The sequence below is a fragment of the Carassius auratus genome, unplaced genomic scaffold, assembly GCF_003368295.1.
Source record: "Carassius auratus strain Wakin unplaced genomic scaffold, ASM336829v1 scaf_tig00024766, whole genome shotgun sequence".
Lineage (NCBI taxonomy): Eukaryota > Metazoa > Chordata > Actinopteri > Cypriniformes > Cyprinidae > Carassius > Carassius auratus.
In genome coordinates, this window is record NW_020525372.1 from 486,989 (window position 1) to 504,440 (window position 17,452).

Below are 17,452 nucleotides of genomic sequence, written 5' to 3' on the forward strand. Positions count from 1 at the left end.
TCTAAATTTCAGAGGTTATGAAAGGTCAAGGCTTCTCTTGATATTCATCTGTGCAAAATTGATGGTAGATGGTAGCTTTGAATGCTTTCAAGCTTACAGATGTTTGCTCTCAATGCATTTGTACAAGAAAACGAAGCGTATTATTTATAAACAATCTATTCCAATGAGTCATGGAGAGGGTGAATATTAAAGAGACATGCTTTCATATGACACTACATACTGTAACTTTATAACACTACAAGCTATTCTAGTCAGATAAAAGCATCAAGGCTGTAATACAAGAATAACTTTGAGAACTAGAAGCATGTCACATTCACTTTTTTGAAAGAAAAAATTAACACTATATTTTAAATATAAACAAAGGGATACTTGTCACATAATTTTGTTTTTTAACTACTGTGGTTATTAATCAGATACATAAAAGTCAGTTTATGTATAGATAAAGACTTGGCCAAAAAAAAAAAAAAAAAACGATTTAATGTTTCAACTATCAATGCCCAGACGAAAAAAAAGAAAAGAAAAAAACTTGCTCAGTTAACTCATACTGCCCTTTTGTGACAACATGCCCCAATTTGCAGGGAAGGCAAAACTTCCTTCAATATATAACTGTTTAACCAAGAGATGATAAATTACTATATTATACGTATATACAATACTGTTCAAATGTTTGGGGTCGTCAAGATTTTTTTATGTTTTCCAAAAAAAATAAATAAAACGTGATTTTTTTTTTTTGTTTGTTTTTATTTCTGTGATGGGAAATTTTTTGCAGTCATTACTCCAGTCTTCAGTATCATATGATCAATCAGCAATCATTCTTATAAGCTGATTAGAATTTTTGTTTGGTTATTATAAAGTCACTTTTGATCAGTTGAATGTATCCTTTCTGAATAAAAACACTGCTACTTAGATATTGGCCTTGTGACAACTAGCCTTAACCTCCTTCAAGTCATAAAAAAATTATAACAGAGCATATTATATGTTATATATGCATCTTAGCAATGAGAAATATTTAAAGCAAATACGATTTGTGCCAAATGTGATCATGCATAAACAGCTGATGTATCATCTAGCAATATTTGCAAACAACCTAATTTAGACACAGCTAAGAGTCCCATCTGTGTTAAAATGAAAAACAGCACTGTAAGTTAATATATTGCAGATAGCACCACAGTGTAATGAATTTTTGAAGTGCAGCTACTTTAAGCATCATGAAGAATAATTAGTTACAGGTTGCATAAGCTGAAGCCAAATTAAACCATGTGCAAAAAATGTATAAATCAATAAATATTATAACTGCTTATGGCGCAGAGCAGCGCACTCATCTATCATGCCATGCAATAAAGCCTCTGGGTTCGTGAGGTATCATCTTACTTGAAATAAATTAACGCTGGTGTGGAAACCATCTGTCCATGAACACAAGCCTCCTGGTTAATAAGCAAGTTTTTGAGGGCAACGCAGTCTCCCAGCATGCTACGGGAACATGATCAAAATACCTCAGGGCCATTTGCACATCACTATGATTCAGAGAGGAGGTTTGAATTAGCATTTACCTTTCAAATCACTCATTCTAGTGACAGCAACTGTCAGGAAATGGCTGGCTCATTAGAGGGTGACTTCAGGTGCTGTGTCAAATGCCTGATGCATCCACTCGAACCCTGCAATCACATAGGCTGCCTGGACTTGAATGAGACCTGTTCGGAATACTTGATGTTTGCATTTCCACCGGAAACGTAATACATTTCATTGAGATATCTGAATATTTTTTACTCATTTTACTATTTCTAACTATTTTTATTTTTCTAATTCTAGTTTCCTCAAAGGTAACCATTTCTTCCCCTTAAAAATAAATACAAATAAATATAATGAATCTCTTACTGTGTGGAACGATAAAGTCATAAATGCTCATTCCATTTAATAAAAAAAAAAAAAGACATGGGAGGTGTCTCCATTCATATGGATCTGAGGATTTGTCAACATTGCACATATTCAGTGAATTTTACGCCTCGGACAGGTCCAATTTACTTCAATTAAAACAACGAGCATGCTGACAGCAGGCGCTGCGGATCCAGCCTTTCATATGGAGAGCTTTTCATGCAGTCGGTTGCTCTGATACAGACACCCGCCAGGACAAACCTGAAGTGCAGTCTTCATCGTGAGGGCCTATTACCACAGGTGAGTGAATGAGTGATCAGAATAGAGCCAGACAGCGAGGACAGATCGGCTTCAGAATTAATTGTCCATGAAAAGCAGCAGCTTTGAAACGGAAGACGTTCCAGGCTAATTTTCAAACCAACCGAGACAATTTATTCCCACTGGCACAGGGACTTGTGCAAACTACGCTCCGTTTACACTGACGAGCCGGATTATGACGGGTTGTCACAAAAGATCTATTGAAAAGATCGGTCAGTCCCCATTTGAAATGTTAGCATGCTAAAATAATGACATTAAAGCCAGAGAATAGTAATGGATATGAGACATGTCCAGAGAGTTTTCCAAGTGTGTTTCTCCCTGAAAGCAGTGGAGCAAAATATGATCTCAGCTTGGGGGGAAAAAAACTGTGCCGCTCTAATCGCATTAGCTACTTCACTGAGGCTTGGGCTTGGTGCAGCCTGCATGAAGAAACTGAAGACCACCCATGTATTTCCTTCCACCCATATATCATTGTGCATTTCATGCCTCCAAATCAAACAAACATATAAATAAACACCCTAACACAGCTGGGTGGGCTTGGACAGGAAAGCAGGGCCATCAATAGTGAATTTTTCATAGCTTGCAAATGTTTATTAAATGACCTTTGGGCATTCATGCTGTCAACACAGCATAATAAACATCCGATTTTGTCACTCAATCACAAGCTGATCTGAATTTAAACTTGATTAAATTCAGCAAAATTTGATTACATCCACATCTATTTTACCGAGGCATAAAATAAGATCAATTTTTGCAAAAACACTGCCACAATCTATTAGCTAGACTATTTTTTCCTCATACTCACAAAGAAATATTTGTATTGAATAATTAACAAATCTATTTTGGTTATTAAATAATGGACTGTCTGAGTTAATAGCTCCATGCTTCTTAGCCACCCAGCTGAGTTTCTATATTTAGGGATATGAAATGGAATAAAACTCATTAAATGAACCCCAGTGTATTTTGACAAGGTCTTATATCACATTCATCTGAAAGCTGAGTTCAGCACTTTGCATTTTATAATGTAATTTTAAATGAAAGCAAAACAGTAGCCCAGTGCTACACAAACTCCCCGTGTGCACACATATACCCAAGAACACATAACAAAAGAAAGCAATGTCTTACTAAAGCATACATACTGCCTATCTAACATTTCTCTCTTGCTGGCAGTATAAAGTGAGCTTTTCTTTTTACCAGAGATAAAAATCAAAGCGCTGCCACTGTCTTTTTGAATTACTATCAATTTAATAAGGACCATGGGAGCAACAACATCCCCTCTGTCTTTAGTTTTTCCTTAAGCTCCATTCTATTTTAAAACAATATTCATTCAATAATAATCCCCACTTCAGCAGAAGTAAACACCTAGTCAGCTACAAAAATGGTATTGCAACCACATTCACACCAAAACATAACCCACAGATAAGATTTCATAGATACGATTATAGATTTGTTTATTAAAAAGGTTAATGAACTGAGTTATAGTTCCATAATTAACAGATATTTATATTTAAATAAAATATTTGAAATAATTAATAATATTTGATATGTTTATTAGTTTTACTAGTTTTAAATAATAATTAATATAATTAATATAATTGTATTGTATATATTAGAAATTGCAATAAATGATAACAGTAAAAAAGTTATTAAATAGTTATAATTAAATGGTTATTCTAGTTATTAAAGACTGAATATTAAAGGATGTAATATATTTGAAAAAATATTTATGCATTTAACAATATATTTAAATACAATATTTTATTTTAAATATTACAGAAACATTTAATGAACAAGTGTCTAATGAAAATGTTAAGAAAATCAATCAAGCAAGCAATCAATACATACATATTTCGAGGTTGGGCCAATTAAACTATTGATGCGTTTTTCATTTATTCACTTTTTATATATGGTAAATTCTGCATTAACTGAAGTCTCACATCCAAAGAGATATTCTTTATAAAAGTTAAGACTTGTCCACACCCTCCTAAAACGCCTCGTTTAATCACACCCCCACATCTACGTCACTGTGTGGAAAGATTTGCATAACACTGCCCAAATGTTCATGCAAAGAAAGAAGGCGTAACTTTTATTCTCACTGTAGTATTGTTGTTGCTGCAATGTTGTGGAGATGCTGTGTTTCATTGTGAAAGCAAAACTATTTCGTTTGGCCTTCCAAAAGAGGACAATATCCGCTTCATCATGCCTAGAGCTGATCCGTGCTGGTCACTGAGGAAATACATCAACTTCGCACTGTGGATCATCGGATCGACTTTTACCATGGATGAAGCAGAGTTCAGCCCGGGGTCGTCACATGTGTCCTTCGTTGAATCCGCCGGCCACACCGTTCACTAACTCGCTGGCCGTTCCTCACTCAAGCCCGCAGTGTGTGATGCATTTTATGGAAGACTGTTTCTTGAACCAATAGCCTACAATGGGTCTGTGCTCAAAGGCTGTACTTTAAAGTAAGGCTGTTCCAACTTTGCAAGCACAGTCTTGCGCTCCTGATTCACAGTCTGTAAGTACATGTTTTATATTTAAAGAATTTGCCACTGATGATTCAAACACGAGTTTTGAGCAGTGTAGAGTAGCGCTTGTTGTCTGTCGATTCTCCGATCACGAATGCAGACATGGTTTTATGTTTATGCTGCACAATACATAACACAGCGCGTAAAAACACAGTATAAGTAATTATTCGCCCACTGGATGCAACAAATGTTTTGTTTGTAATGAGTATTATTAGTTTTGTCTGGGCGACGCTAGGGCTACACGACAAATCGCATGCGAAATTTAATGTGCATCTTATCGTGCAGCCCTAGTCGACGCCATCACATGTTAAAGGGAAAAACATTTCCGTCACACGGTTGAAGTATTCAGCCAATCACAATGCACTGGATAGCTGGCCAATCAGCATATACCTTGCTTTTCAGAACAATGAGCTTTGTAAAAATCGTGTTTTAAAAAGGCGGGTCATATAGGAGAAACAATAATGTTCATTATGTGGAAAATATCTTTTTTTTTTTTTTTTTTACCTTAAACTGCATAAACACATTGCATTACACCAATTACACAACCATGTTAATTTTAGCATTCAACATCATATGACCCCTTTAAGTTTCTTTCCCCCCTTTTGTTCCATGAAACACAGTGTATAAATGATATACATGTCCCTTTAAATGAAGCAATGCTTCACTGAACACAAGCTTCTGTGGCAAAGAGAAGTGAATTCTTTGATTCTCTGCCACAAGAGTTAAAATCGACTGTGCCAGGTCAAATAGATCCCACACAAAGAAGAACCTCATCCTTATCTCCTGCTGCCAGTTTTAGCATCAAGCAGTTGTAGGTAATTCACGGACGTATGTTGTGATTTTTATCCATGACAGGAGTTACACATGAGTACAAGTAAAGCCTTGGCGCTCTCCATCATCGATCTGCTGCGTCCTGCGTAACACGGTCGGTTTGTAAATCAGGCGTCCCGGACGGGCAGCACTGGTAATGCTGTCTCACACAGCAGCGAACATACACACACACACACACACACACACACGCACACACACACACATACTGGTTTTGCTATATTAGTGAGGACCTTGACAGACCTGATCAGTACTGAGGACCAGGTTTTCTAAAGGCACTAGAGACAAACGAATACCACAGATCACCATTAGGTGGCTCTAGACGCAGTTAAATCACTTCAGATACAGAAAACACGCCAACGATGAAAAACTTAACACACGTTTGAAAATCCGCTACACTTGTGAGGTCACGCTGTTGCTATGTGGATAGCAACGCACATTTTAAATGCGTGTATCATACAAGACTCTAAATATTAATTATCCAAACGTTTTATAAGTATAAAATATGTAATCAAATATGAGTAACGGTATTTGATGCTGATAATAAAAGTTTTAATGGTAAAGGAGAACGATTGTTTGAATCTTACCGAGCGCAGATTTAAACGGCTCCGCACTGAATGACGTCACAGAAGTGTAGTTTTTAAATTACGTTGCCATGGATACAATAACTGCACAAGACATTGATCCGTTTCTCAGTAAATTACTAACAGGGAATAAAAATAATAAAAACGTTTCTTTTACCAAAAAATTCAAACAGTATAGATTTATTTAAATCGCATATGTAATCATATATATTTTTTTTTTTTATATATAAATTTATATCTATTATTGGTGAATCCTTATAAGAGTTTATATGATAATGGCAAACAGTAATGGTAAAATACTCTCGTTTAGTGCAGATGCTGTTCCAACTTGACAGGAATAAGATGCAGTTCTGTAGCTGATGTTCAGTGGGGTTTATTATTAATAATATTATTATTGGCCTTTATTACATTTTAAGGTGTAATTTTTTTAATGTTTCAAATGTCTTTTTTGCTCACCAAAGCTGCATTTATTTGATCCAAAATTATAAAAATTAGAAATATTGTGAATATTACTAATCTTAAATTGAATAATGTACAGTAAAATGTTATTTATTGCTTTGATTAAAGATGCATTTTCAGCATCTTTTCATCACATAAACTGCTATGTACTGTAGAGAAAATAAGAAAGTTTGGGTTTAATTTAAGACTTCGACTACCCTATAATAAAGGGTTCATTCCTACAGGATTACCTCACTTCCTGTGAGATTTTAAAAATGCTATTGAAATTTGTGTAGATCTGTGTACACAAGAACAACAGGTTTGATTCTGCAAGAGAAAAGCAGCCCTTTATTTGGTGACCATCACACACTCGGAGGTTGAGTAAGAGCATGATGGGATTGAACACAAGTCTCAGTCACAGAGACCAGACGGTGAACTACACCAGATACAGACAGAATAACTCAACAGAACTCAGGCAGACTTAACACAAACTAATGACACAACGAAAGAGTGCACTGACCACTGTGCAGATCTTCAAAATGAAAAAATGACTTCTAAAAAACTGTAAATAAAGTGCGTATACTTATAAAAAAAAAAGAAAAAAAAAGAAATGATTAGCGATCAATATATAGAGACTTAATCAAGTGCTTACTTCCACTGAAGGAATGAAATGCACTATTGGAGAAATGGAAATCTTTTATATTTTGTAATATAAAGTGCTTGCTTCCTCTCAGAAAGGAAATATAAGTAAAGTGCATGAAGTTTATACAAAATCCAAAAGATTTATATTTCTCCAACAAAAGAAAACGGTAAAGTGCTTACTCTGAAAAGAGAAATGTGCATTAAGTACTCAACCGAGAGAGAAAAAACAGACTGATACGGAGCTGATACTCTGGAAGGAAATTAGACAGCATTCCTGCAAGAAGCAAGTTTCCTTTTCATAGCCTGAAGATTGTTATGGACAAAGTTTTTAACATCAAGCCATGATCTTGAGCTCAGTACTGGATTAGCATCTAGACATGATTGACATTCGGCTTTTCCAGGAAGCTTCCTTAAGGAAAAGCATGTTGTGAGAGTCCTCTTCACAGCGCTCTGCTCTTCACTGCTCCATGGTCTCTTAGGAGCTTTCTTTCCTGAAACACAGAACAAAGATCCAACTAAACAACAACCTCCAAAACCTGCTGCTAAATGTGTAAAGAAGCCTGACTCTATAATCACAGGTTTCATCACTAGCCAGGTTTACATCCAATGGTTGTTTTGCAAAAAAAAAAAATGCTACACATTTTGCCCCATTATAGCAAGCATTTAGAAGTTTGGAAAGACTTGATGAGTGCTCTACTGCAGAATCACTGAATTCAATGATGAACTGCCTCAATTCTCAAATTGTGTGTTTACTATGGTCTTTCTCCATTATTGACACATTATTTTCACATTTAATACTGTAAAGTGCTTTGACACAATCTGTACTGTTAAAAGCACTATATAAATAAAGGGGACTTGACCAATCTTTTGTTTATGAACCCTTAAATGTTGCATGCGTGACAATACAAAATGAGCTGCAGTAAAAGACCAACTGGATGGAGTCAGCTAGTTTTGATTCTGTTGATAACAAAACTGGATGGAAACTTGGCTACAGACAGATATTAAGCAGGCTGAATAAGTTGTGCAGAAGAGCAGCTGAGTGATCTGATCACCTGAGAACATCTCTATAATGTGTTGATTGTCTGGAGGAGAGCGCTTGACTGTCTTTCCTGAGGTAGAGGGTTGATCATCATTCTCTGAAACATCTGGAGATCACAACAGTCAAACAGATGTTAATAAACAGACATATTCTACAATAACATGTCTAACTGATCTACTGACTACTCAATCAATTAGAATGTCTTGGAAAAGTTAATCTACTTAACCAAATTAACTCAAATTGTGAAACTCGTGTATTAAATAAATTCAATGCACACAGAGTGAAGTAGTTTAAGTCTTTGGTTATTTTAATTATGATTTTGGCTCAAATTTAAAAACCCACCAATTCTCTCAACAAATTAGAATATGGTAACATGCCAATAGGGGTGCTCCGATCACAATCAACCGATCGTTAATGCGCATCTCGTCAGTAAAGCCGGTTCTCTAATCAGCGGTAAATACCATCAGGTGTGTGATTCACATAGAGCAGCTGTTACTACACAGAGCCGTTGTTAACTGAGAAGCTGCGCAAATAAACGCTGAAAAAGAACGTTTATTTGCGCAGCTTCTCAGTTAATAACGGCTCTGTGTAGTAACAGCTGCTCTATGTGAATCACGCACCCGATGGTATTTTCCACTGATTAGAGAACCGGCTTTACTGACAAGATGCGCATAACGATCAGCCATCCGTGATTGGAGCAGCCCTACATCAGTTAATCAACTCAAAACACCTGCATAGGTTTCCTGAGCCTTCAGAATGGTCACTCAGTTTGGTTCACTGGGCTACACAATCATGGGGAAGACTGCTGATCTGACATTTGTCCAGAAGACAATCATTGACATCCTTCACAAGGAGAGTAAGCCACAAACATTCACTGCCAAAGAAGCTGTTCACAGAGTGCTGTATCCAAGCATGTTAAATGAGAGTTGACTGGAAGAAAAAAGTGTGGAAGAAAACGATGCACAACCAACCAAGAGAACCGCAGCCTTATGAGGATTGTCAAGCAAAATTGATTCACAAGGAATGGACTGAGGCTGGGGTCAAAGCACCAAGAACCACTACACACAGATGTGTCAAGAGATTTACTGAACCACAGACAACATCAGAGGCGTCTAACCTGGGCTAAGAGAATAACTGGACTGTTGCTCAGTGGTCCAAAGTCCTCTTTTCAGATGAGAGCAAGTTTTGTATTTCATTTGGAAAACAAGGTCTGGAGGAAGGTTTGAGAAGCTCGTAGCCCAAGTTTCTTGAAGTCCAGTATTAAGTTTCCACAGTCTGTGATGATTTGGGGTGCAATGTGATCTGCTGGTGTTGGTCCATTGTGTTTTTTTGAAAACCAAAGTCCCTCCCCCCGTTTACCAAGACATTTTGGAGCACTTCATGCTTCCTTCTGCTGACCAGCTTTTTGAAGATGCTGATTTCATTTTCCAGCAGGATTTGTCACCTGACCACACTGTCAAAAGCACCAAAAGTTGGTTAAATGACCATGGTGTTGGTCACCAGACCTGAACCCCAGGGGAATCTATGGGCTATGGTCAAGAGGAAGATGAGAAACAAGAGACCAAACAATGCAGATGAGCTGAAGAACACGGTCAAAGAAAACTAGGCTTCAGACCACCTCAGCAGTGCCACAAACTGATCACCTCCAGTCACGCTGAATTGAGGCAGTAATTAAAGAAAAAGGAGCCCCGACCAAGTATTGAGTACATGTACAGTAAATGAACATACTTTCCAGAAGGCCAACAATCATCACAATTAAAAGAACAAAAGACTTAAACTACTTCAGTCTGTGTGCATTGACTTTATTTAATACATGAGTTTCACAATTTGAGTTGAATTACTGAAATAAATTAACTTCTGATTATTGAGATGCACCTGTACTTACCAGATTCGGTGACGCGACGCTTGCGCTTGACTGTCTTTACTGAGGAAGAGGGTGGTTCATCTTTCTCTGAAGCGACTGGAGATCACAACAGTTAAAAAAATAATAAAAAAAAAACATGTCAGAACTGAGTGATAAATGAAAATGCTGAGTCTATAATAATGAAGGTTGGGTACCAAATTCTGTACTTTTAAGGGTACCAACCAATTTGCGTCAGTACTACTGATTACAGATTCACATTAAATAAATCTGTGCCAAATCTTGGTAACTAAGATCACATCTGTTCATAAGTTACAGAGACAGAGAGAGAGAGAGAGAGAGAGAGACTGTGGTGTGATGTCACCCCTGCTACTCGTTCAAACACAACACACCGCAGACCCAGATGATCGTTATAATCAATGGGTGCTGCTACACTGGATACAGCACGACACGACACAAATCCCCGACAGTAAATTGTATTTGGCCAGATTAGAGACACTAAGCCCCCCCAAACCTGACAACCACCATCACAGCCTAACACCTACCCAGTAAACGTTGCATAAGCCTAAATAATTTGTTCATTTATATCAGGCACATAGCATGGTTTATTTTTATTAGTTTTGTTAATAAAAGTTCTATGAGTTTGGCGCTGTATTTTGTAATAAAACTGAATCTACAGCAAATTGCTTCTAATTTGAAAGTAAAAAAAGAAATTGTGCACAGCGCTTTTACAAGCTATTTAATAGAGAAGCGAGGAAAAGAGGGTAAACTCAAACGAAATAAACTGTTTTGGGCTTTTTTTTACATGAAATAAATGTTTTTGTTTTTACACAGACAGTAAAGTAGTGTAAAAAGTAACTGTTGAGTACCGGCACCAAATCTCAGGCACAGATACCGGTAACATACCGGTAACATGTAAACGGTACCCAACCCTAAAATCACATGTCTAACCGATATACTGACTGCTTACCAGTTTCTGTGACGCGACGCTTGCGCTTGACTGTCTTTACTGAGGTAGAGGGTTCTTCATCTTCTTTCTGTAAACCGTCTGGAGATCACAACAGTTAAAGTTAAATCACGTGCCAAAACTGTCTGTTGATGAGATGATAAATCAACAGACATATTCTACCATCACGTGTCTAACCGATCTTCTGACTGCTTACCAGTTTCTGTGACGCGACGCTTGCGCTCGACTGTCTTTACTGAGGTAGAGGGTTCATCATCTTTCTCTGAAGCATCTAGAGATCACAACAGTACAAGTCAAATCACGTGCCAAAACTGTCTGTTTAGAAGCAAAAATGGTTTCTTACGATCACAACAAACACACAATTTCTTTCTAAGCAAAGGTGATGCTGTAAATCAGTCAATGAGTATCAAAACAGTTTTATATCTAAAGCAGGTGCTCAATCCTTGAGATGATTTAACAGATGACAGATCTTCTAATCGTGATAACTGATCTTTGCTTTGGTTCTTCACACAAATTTGTGGATTTGATATAATATATATGTGGATAAAGTTGTTTGAGACTGCTGCACGTTCATCTGTTCAGGGGAAAGGGCAGATATATTGATATATTGATGAAATGTTTGTAACCAAACCATTGACTTCTGTAGAGAGTTACAGGTAATAATAGTCTATTGGTGAATATGAATTACCTGGACTTTAGAGGGGTTTTTAAAAGCATTTTCCACAACGTCCGTTGTATTTATTCTCCTAATTATTCAGTGGTTCCCCAAAATGATTTGGTTACAAACATTCTTTAAAATATTTAGTGTTCAACTGAACAAAGAAATTCATGCAGGTTTGGGACTCGAGGGTGAGGACATGACAGCAGAATTTACATTTTTGGTTGAACGATCACTTTGAAGTTAAGACAGAGTCGAATATGTTTTACTCCAGGACTCTATGGTTGTGGATTGTTTCTTGCAGATTTTAAATCAGCGACCGGTTGAATATGGCCTCTAAACTAACCAACAGATCCTTCAGTGCTGACCTGCTTCTGTGGTTCTGCATTCATGCTCTCGCAGGCCTCTGGAAGCAGGGCTTCTGTCATTCTCAGTCTCTGTGAAGCACATGATTAAAGATGTCAAATACAAAACAACATAAAAACAGATATAATACATTTAATATAATCACTGTAGTGTGAAAATCCAGATAAGTTTTACTCACCCTCTGTACTAAATGTAATCTCTTCCAAAGATTTTCCTTTGTAACAATCAGATCCCTTTTCTAGAGACAGAAGCAGCTTGCTAACTTTAGCGAGTTGGATTGTATTCTCGGACAGTCTGTAATACTCGCGGTGCACTCTAATGTCGTGTCCCAGGAATTTGGCCAATTGGTCGAGTTCATTGTTTTTTAAATTCATGATCTGACTCAGAGTTGCTATTTGTTTCCTTAATTTGGTCGATGTAAGGCTCCTGGGGTCTTTTGCGCCACACGTTTTGGAAAACTTCCTCAAACAGTCTGATCCACGGATGTGCGTTAAAGCCCCCAGTCTTGCAAAGACGTAAGGATTGGCTTCATCGATGCCCACTGTGCTCCTGCTTTCATTCAGCAGGTCCATGGACTCCAGCATGTCCTTGGTCAGCAGGACAGGCACTTTCTTACCTCTCTTCCCTCGGATCTCTAATCGAGTCAGCTCATTGCACAGCTCCCGCTCTAATTTAGTCAGAGATTTGACCACATCTTCATTAGGAGGCTTCACGTTTCGATTCACGTATGATGCAAGGAGCAGTTTGGATGCCTCACCTTCACGTCTCCGATTAAAAAGAATGATTTGACAGAGTAACGTCTCAGCCAAGATTTTCCACTCGGCGCCATTCACGTTCTCTTTGAGTTGTTTGAGACCTGCTCCACACTCTTGAGATGCTTCTGTAGAGCCACAACATCTTCTGTGAGAGGGATGGTGTCTCCCTTGTTCCACTTGCTCTGCTGCAAGGTGTTGAGGGCTTGACTCGAAATGTTGGTACGCCAATGACTGTCAATGAGCTTGATGAAGTTTTTCAGCTTCTTCTCAGTGTCTCTGTCCCCTGCCATTAAACTCTGTCCCAAACTAAGCTGACAGGCTTTCTTCAGCGAGTATCCGATCTTCAGAGCGAGGGACGGGGGTTTTAAACGTATTTAAATCTGGTTGATAGCTGCTGACTTCTTTACAAGCGGCGATGGCTAGGAGAAAGTTCTCAGGGTTACAGAGATCTGTAAGGTTACTCACTTCTCTGGATCTGGACTTCACTTCAATCATAAACCTGGCCAGCTCTCTCATCTTTTGAATGATATACTGATGCTGTGACTTATCATGACCGCACTTTGTATAAAGTGATTCACCGTAGAGACAGATCAAACTGTCCTTCATGATTGTTCTGAGATTTCATCTTGTCTCATAGCTTGTAGGAGGGAGCTGATGCCAGCAGAGCACTGTGCAGGTGTTGGTATCAGACAGACTGCAGCAGATCTCACTCGCTCTCCTCTGCTTCTCTTCACATCCCGCTGTCCTCGACACGTCTTAGAGTGTTTCCACAGGTCTTTCTTCATGAAGAAGGCCAGACAATCCGGGCAGGGAAGGAACTCAGAAATGTCTGCATCTTCAGTTGGTTGTCTCCAGGTAATGATCTCTCCACGTCCGGTTTCCAAGACTTTGATGTTATGATAATAATTACCCTGGTTCCGGAGCTGTTCCAGAAGAATCCTGCGTTCCTTTGAACGTTTAGGAAAACTAAAGGCTTTAGCAACTTCTGTTTCATTGGAATGACTTCTTTCAAGATGTCTAGCAAGCTTGCTTTGTGCCTTTTCACAGAAGACACAGTACTGTTTTTTGTTCCACCTTCGTTTGCCTTTAGGATCTCGCTGACTTGTTTTGATTGTCATTTTTCTTGGACTTTTTTGCTTAGCCTTCTTTCTTGGAGTTTTTTGCTTTGCCTTCTTGACTTCTTCAGATGTATTAAATATTGTGTCTTTTACAGTCTTTCGAATGGTCTGTTCAAGCTGGGACTCTTCTGAATCGAGGTCTTCATCATCAGTAGACTCCTCCACTGAAGGAACAAAGACTGAGCCTTCGCTCTCATCCAGATCACTCCAGTCCTTGTTGACCTGGTTCGATTGCTCCTGTTAACAAACGCAATTTAGACATTCACAATACAGTTATTTAGGAAAGACCACAATGGTTAAAAATATATATTGGTTAAAAAATAATAAAATCACTGCATAGTTTATATGTTTCCCCAAAGACAAAAACACTATCAACCCAAAGAAGAATGAAATGGGGTCATGCACTGAGAGGTCAAATTGTTCTTTAATAGATAATAAAATTCTTTAAATGGTCTCTGTTTTTGAAACAAAGTAATTTTCAAAACTCAAAACATTCATTCTCTTTAAGGTGTGATCACATTTGTGCACATATGTGCCAAAATACCATGAACGAACTATGGGAACAATGACACAATCATCCAAAGCTGTTCTGCCAGCAAGCAAAAAACCAAGCAGCCTCATTTTAAGGATGACTTTATAATATTGAAGTGCGCCGTTGATATTCTGTTTTGCTGTTATACACCGCTGATATCAACGAAGACTGAATAATTTGTATCAAACAATGACATGGCAAATAAGTTCAAATAGGACTAGTGCTGCAGGATTAATCGCGTGTGATTGTAATGTGTGTCTCGTCTGTAAAGCTAGTTCTGTGATTAGTGGTAAATGTCCATCAGCTGCTTTCAAATGGAGCTGCACTTACTACACAGAGCTGTAGTTCGCTGACAAGTTACACAATATCGCATCATAATCACAGATGAATTACATTTGGTTATGAACACAATATTGCGTAGCTTGTCAGCAAACTAGAGCTCTGTGTAGTAAGTGCAGTCTTACTAACCAATATAGTGAGCGCACCTCCATTCTCCCCAATCAGCTCTGCTCTAACCAAAAAAAAAATAGGAAAGGAGAGCGGGAGAGAGACAGAGTGGGATTATGGCGTCTACAGGGTCAGATCAATAATTAGGCAAATTAAAACTAAAGAAAACATTATGTAACTTAAACTTCAAAAATAAAGTCAATGATCAAAAAAGGTAATTTGCAAGAGCTGCGTCACAATACAAGAATTAACGATCAAGAGCTCCCTTATCGGTTCTGTTTTCAGTACTGGAGGATAAAAGATACATTCTTATGCTGTGTTCACACCAAACGCTAATAGAGCGTCAAATTTGCGTCTACCGCGTCTAGTTTGCCGCTTGAACATTTTGAGATCATTCGCGCGTGAAATTAACTTCACAACAGACACGAATTTACGTCAAGGGGGGCTTCTGCCAGATGAGTTCACGCAGCATTTTCAACCGCCATTTTTATTCTGATAATTTTCAAAATATTACGGTTATCGTGTCATGAAATGTAGTTTTAAAAGTATTTCAGGCGAGAATGTAGTTGTTTAAAGTCAGATATGCGGTTTATATATAAAGACAGCGTCTATTTAAAAATGTGTTTCGCCGATCTCGGAGATGAGCTCCACATGATCAGCGGGAGCTCCGTCATCATGTATCCGCCGCGAGTAGCCTCACCTCGGATAGATCTTCTGACATTTCCTGCTGGCTCTGATGTCTCTTTAGTGGGTCAAGATGAAATATAATTAGTTTGGGGTAAAACTAACCGTTTCTTATCTTTGGCCTTTATTCAATTAATCTATTAATATGTTTATATATATATATATGTAAGTCCTCTTTATTCCTGTTTCTATACAAATATGAACTTTTGTCATATAGCTCCAGTTGACTGCTCACTGACAACATCAGTCGTTCCTCCATGTTGAATGAGTGACTCCTAGCAGGCTCCTGATTGGTTAACGCGGCACGAATTGACGGCAAAAGTTAAAAATTTTCAACTCCGGTGGCAGAACGCGAATTCGCGTGCAACGCTAAATGCACAAAAAGCATAATTCGCGCTTAACGCGTGAAATGCTCAATTCGCGTGTCAATTCGCCATCATTCGTGCCGCAACGCTCAATTCGCGCGTCATTCGCGCGAACTAGACGCGCGAATGAGGCGGAATTCGTGTCTTCCGCGCCACGCTCAATGCCTCATTCGCACCGCGAGACCTCCAGACGCGCCGTAACGTGCCTTTGCATCGACTAAACATTGAAATCATTCGCGCCAGACACTCTATTCGCATTTGGTGTGAACACAGCATTAGATGTTTTGTTAGTACATGAATGTTGTCTTACACATTTTATCTCCCCAACAGATTAATTTGAAATAAGTTTATAATGCATGTTCGGTATTCTCAATTCAAAATACCGCACACACTGACTGTGTCTCTGAATGCTTCTCATACTCGCTCCTATCTTCTCCACACGGCACGAATCTCGAGTCACGGACGAGACGTTCACACTCGCTGTATTCACGCAGCCTGTTTCGTAACGCTGGGTTATATTTGCTCGCCCTGCACCTCTTCACGAGCGCATCTGGCAGTATGATGAGGCTCAACACACGCTCACAACCTGCATCGACTCGCACCTGGCTCCGCGTTTAATACCAATGTAAGTTCAGTCTAACTGCTTTCTAATTTCACTTGGATGAAATAAAACATTCAGCACCTTTTCCACCAATCCCAAATACAATGTAAGATATGTAATACTTTACAAATTGACTAAAGAAATAGTTATTTATATAAAATAAAAATAAAATCTTTCCAGTGAAATTCATCAATTAAATTAATTATGTAAAAGTAGTTATACAGTTATAATCTTCCCTGCTGAACAATAAAATAAACATAAATATAAAACTCCTCCCCAAAACACAAAGAATGGTTTTCAGGGTTATAATGGGAATTGTATTGGTTTTTCTGTAAACTATAATGTTGTCAATTTGATACTAATATTACTATATTACTAATATTATGTTAAAATGTTGACACAGTGTAATAGTTTTATAAATGTTGTTAGGGTTAGGGTTTTTAGGGTTAGTCTGGTTTGGTCCAACCCTAACCCTAACCCTAACCCTAACTATCAGTGACTGTTCTTTATTCTTGACTTTAGGGCTCGCTAAATTCCAAAATCCCTGTTAGCCCTTTGGGCAGGCATACTACAGCTTTTGGTAGCTCAAAATAGATGTAACTAGCCTGAACAAAAATGACATCGGCTGGACTTCACAGGTTGTCTATTCCCGTCTTTGTATTTTCTTAACATTGAAATCACTGATGTCAGACGCTCTATTTGCGTCTGCTGTGAATGCAGCATAAGCATGTTTCTTTTCCACATTTACTTTTTAATCCATTGTCAAGTGATTTTTAAACTTCTTAAATATTAATAATAATAATAAAAAAAAGTAATATTGGCTTTATATCAGCTATCGGCCCCTGCTTTCTA

The 17,452-nt window shown here is 38.0% G+C and overlaps 1 protein-coding gene across 1 annotated transcript; it reads right to left on the reverse strand.

Moving 5' to 3' along the window:
* Window positions 1–11,044: 11,044 nt before the first annotated feature.
* On the reverse strand, window positions 11,045–14,994 carry LOC113078238 (uncharacterized). Its single transcript, XM_026250562.1, has 8 exons — window positions 14,989–14,994; window positions 14,065–14,208; window positions 13,564–13,890; window positions 13,077–13,194; window positions 12,277–12,978; window positions 12,101–12,169; window positions 11,271–11,345; window positions 11,045–11,155 (listed from the first exon to the last, which is right to left on the reverse strand). Exons 1-8 carry the CDS (start codon window positions 14,992–14,994, stop codon window positions 11,046–11,048), a joined length of 1,551 nt encoding a protein of 516 aa, XP_026106347.1. The 3' UTR covers window position 11,045.
* Between the last annotated feature and the right edge of the window lie 2,458 nt (window positions 14,995–17,452).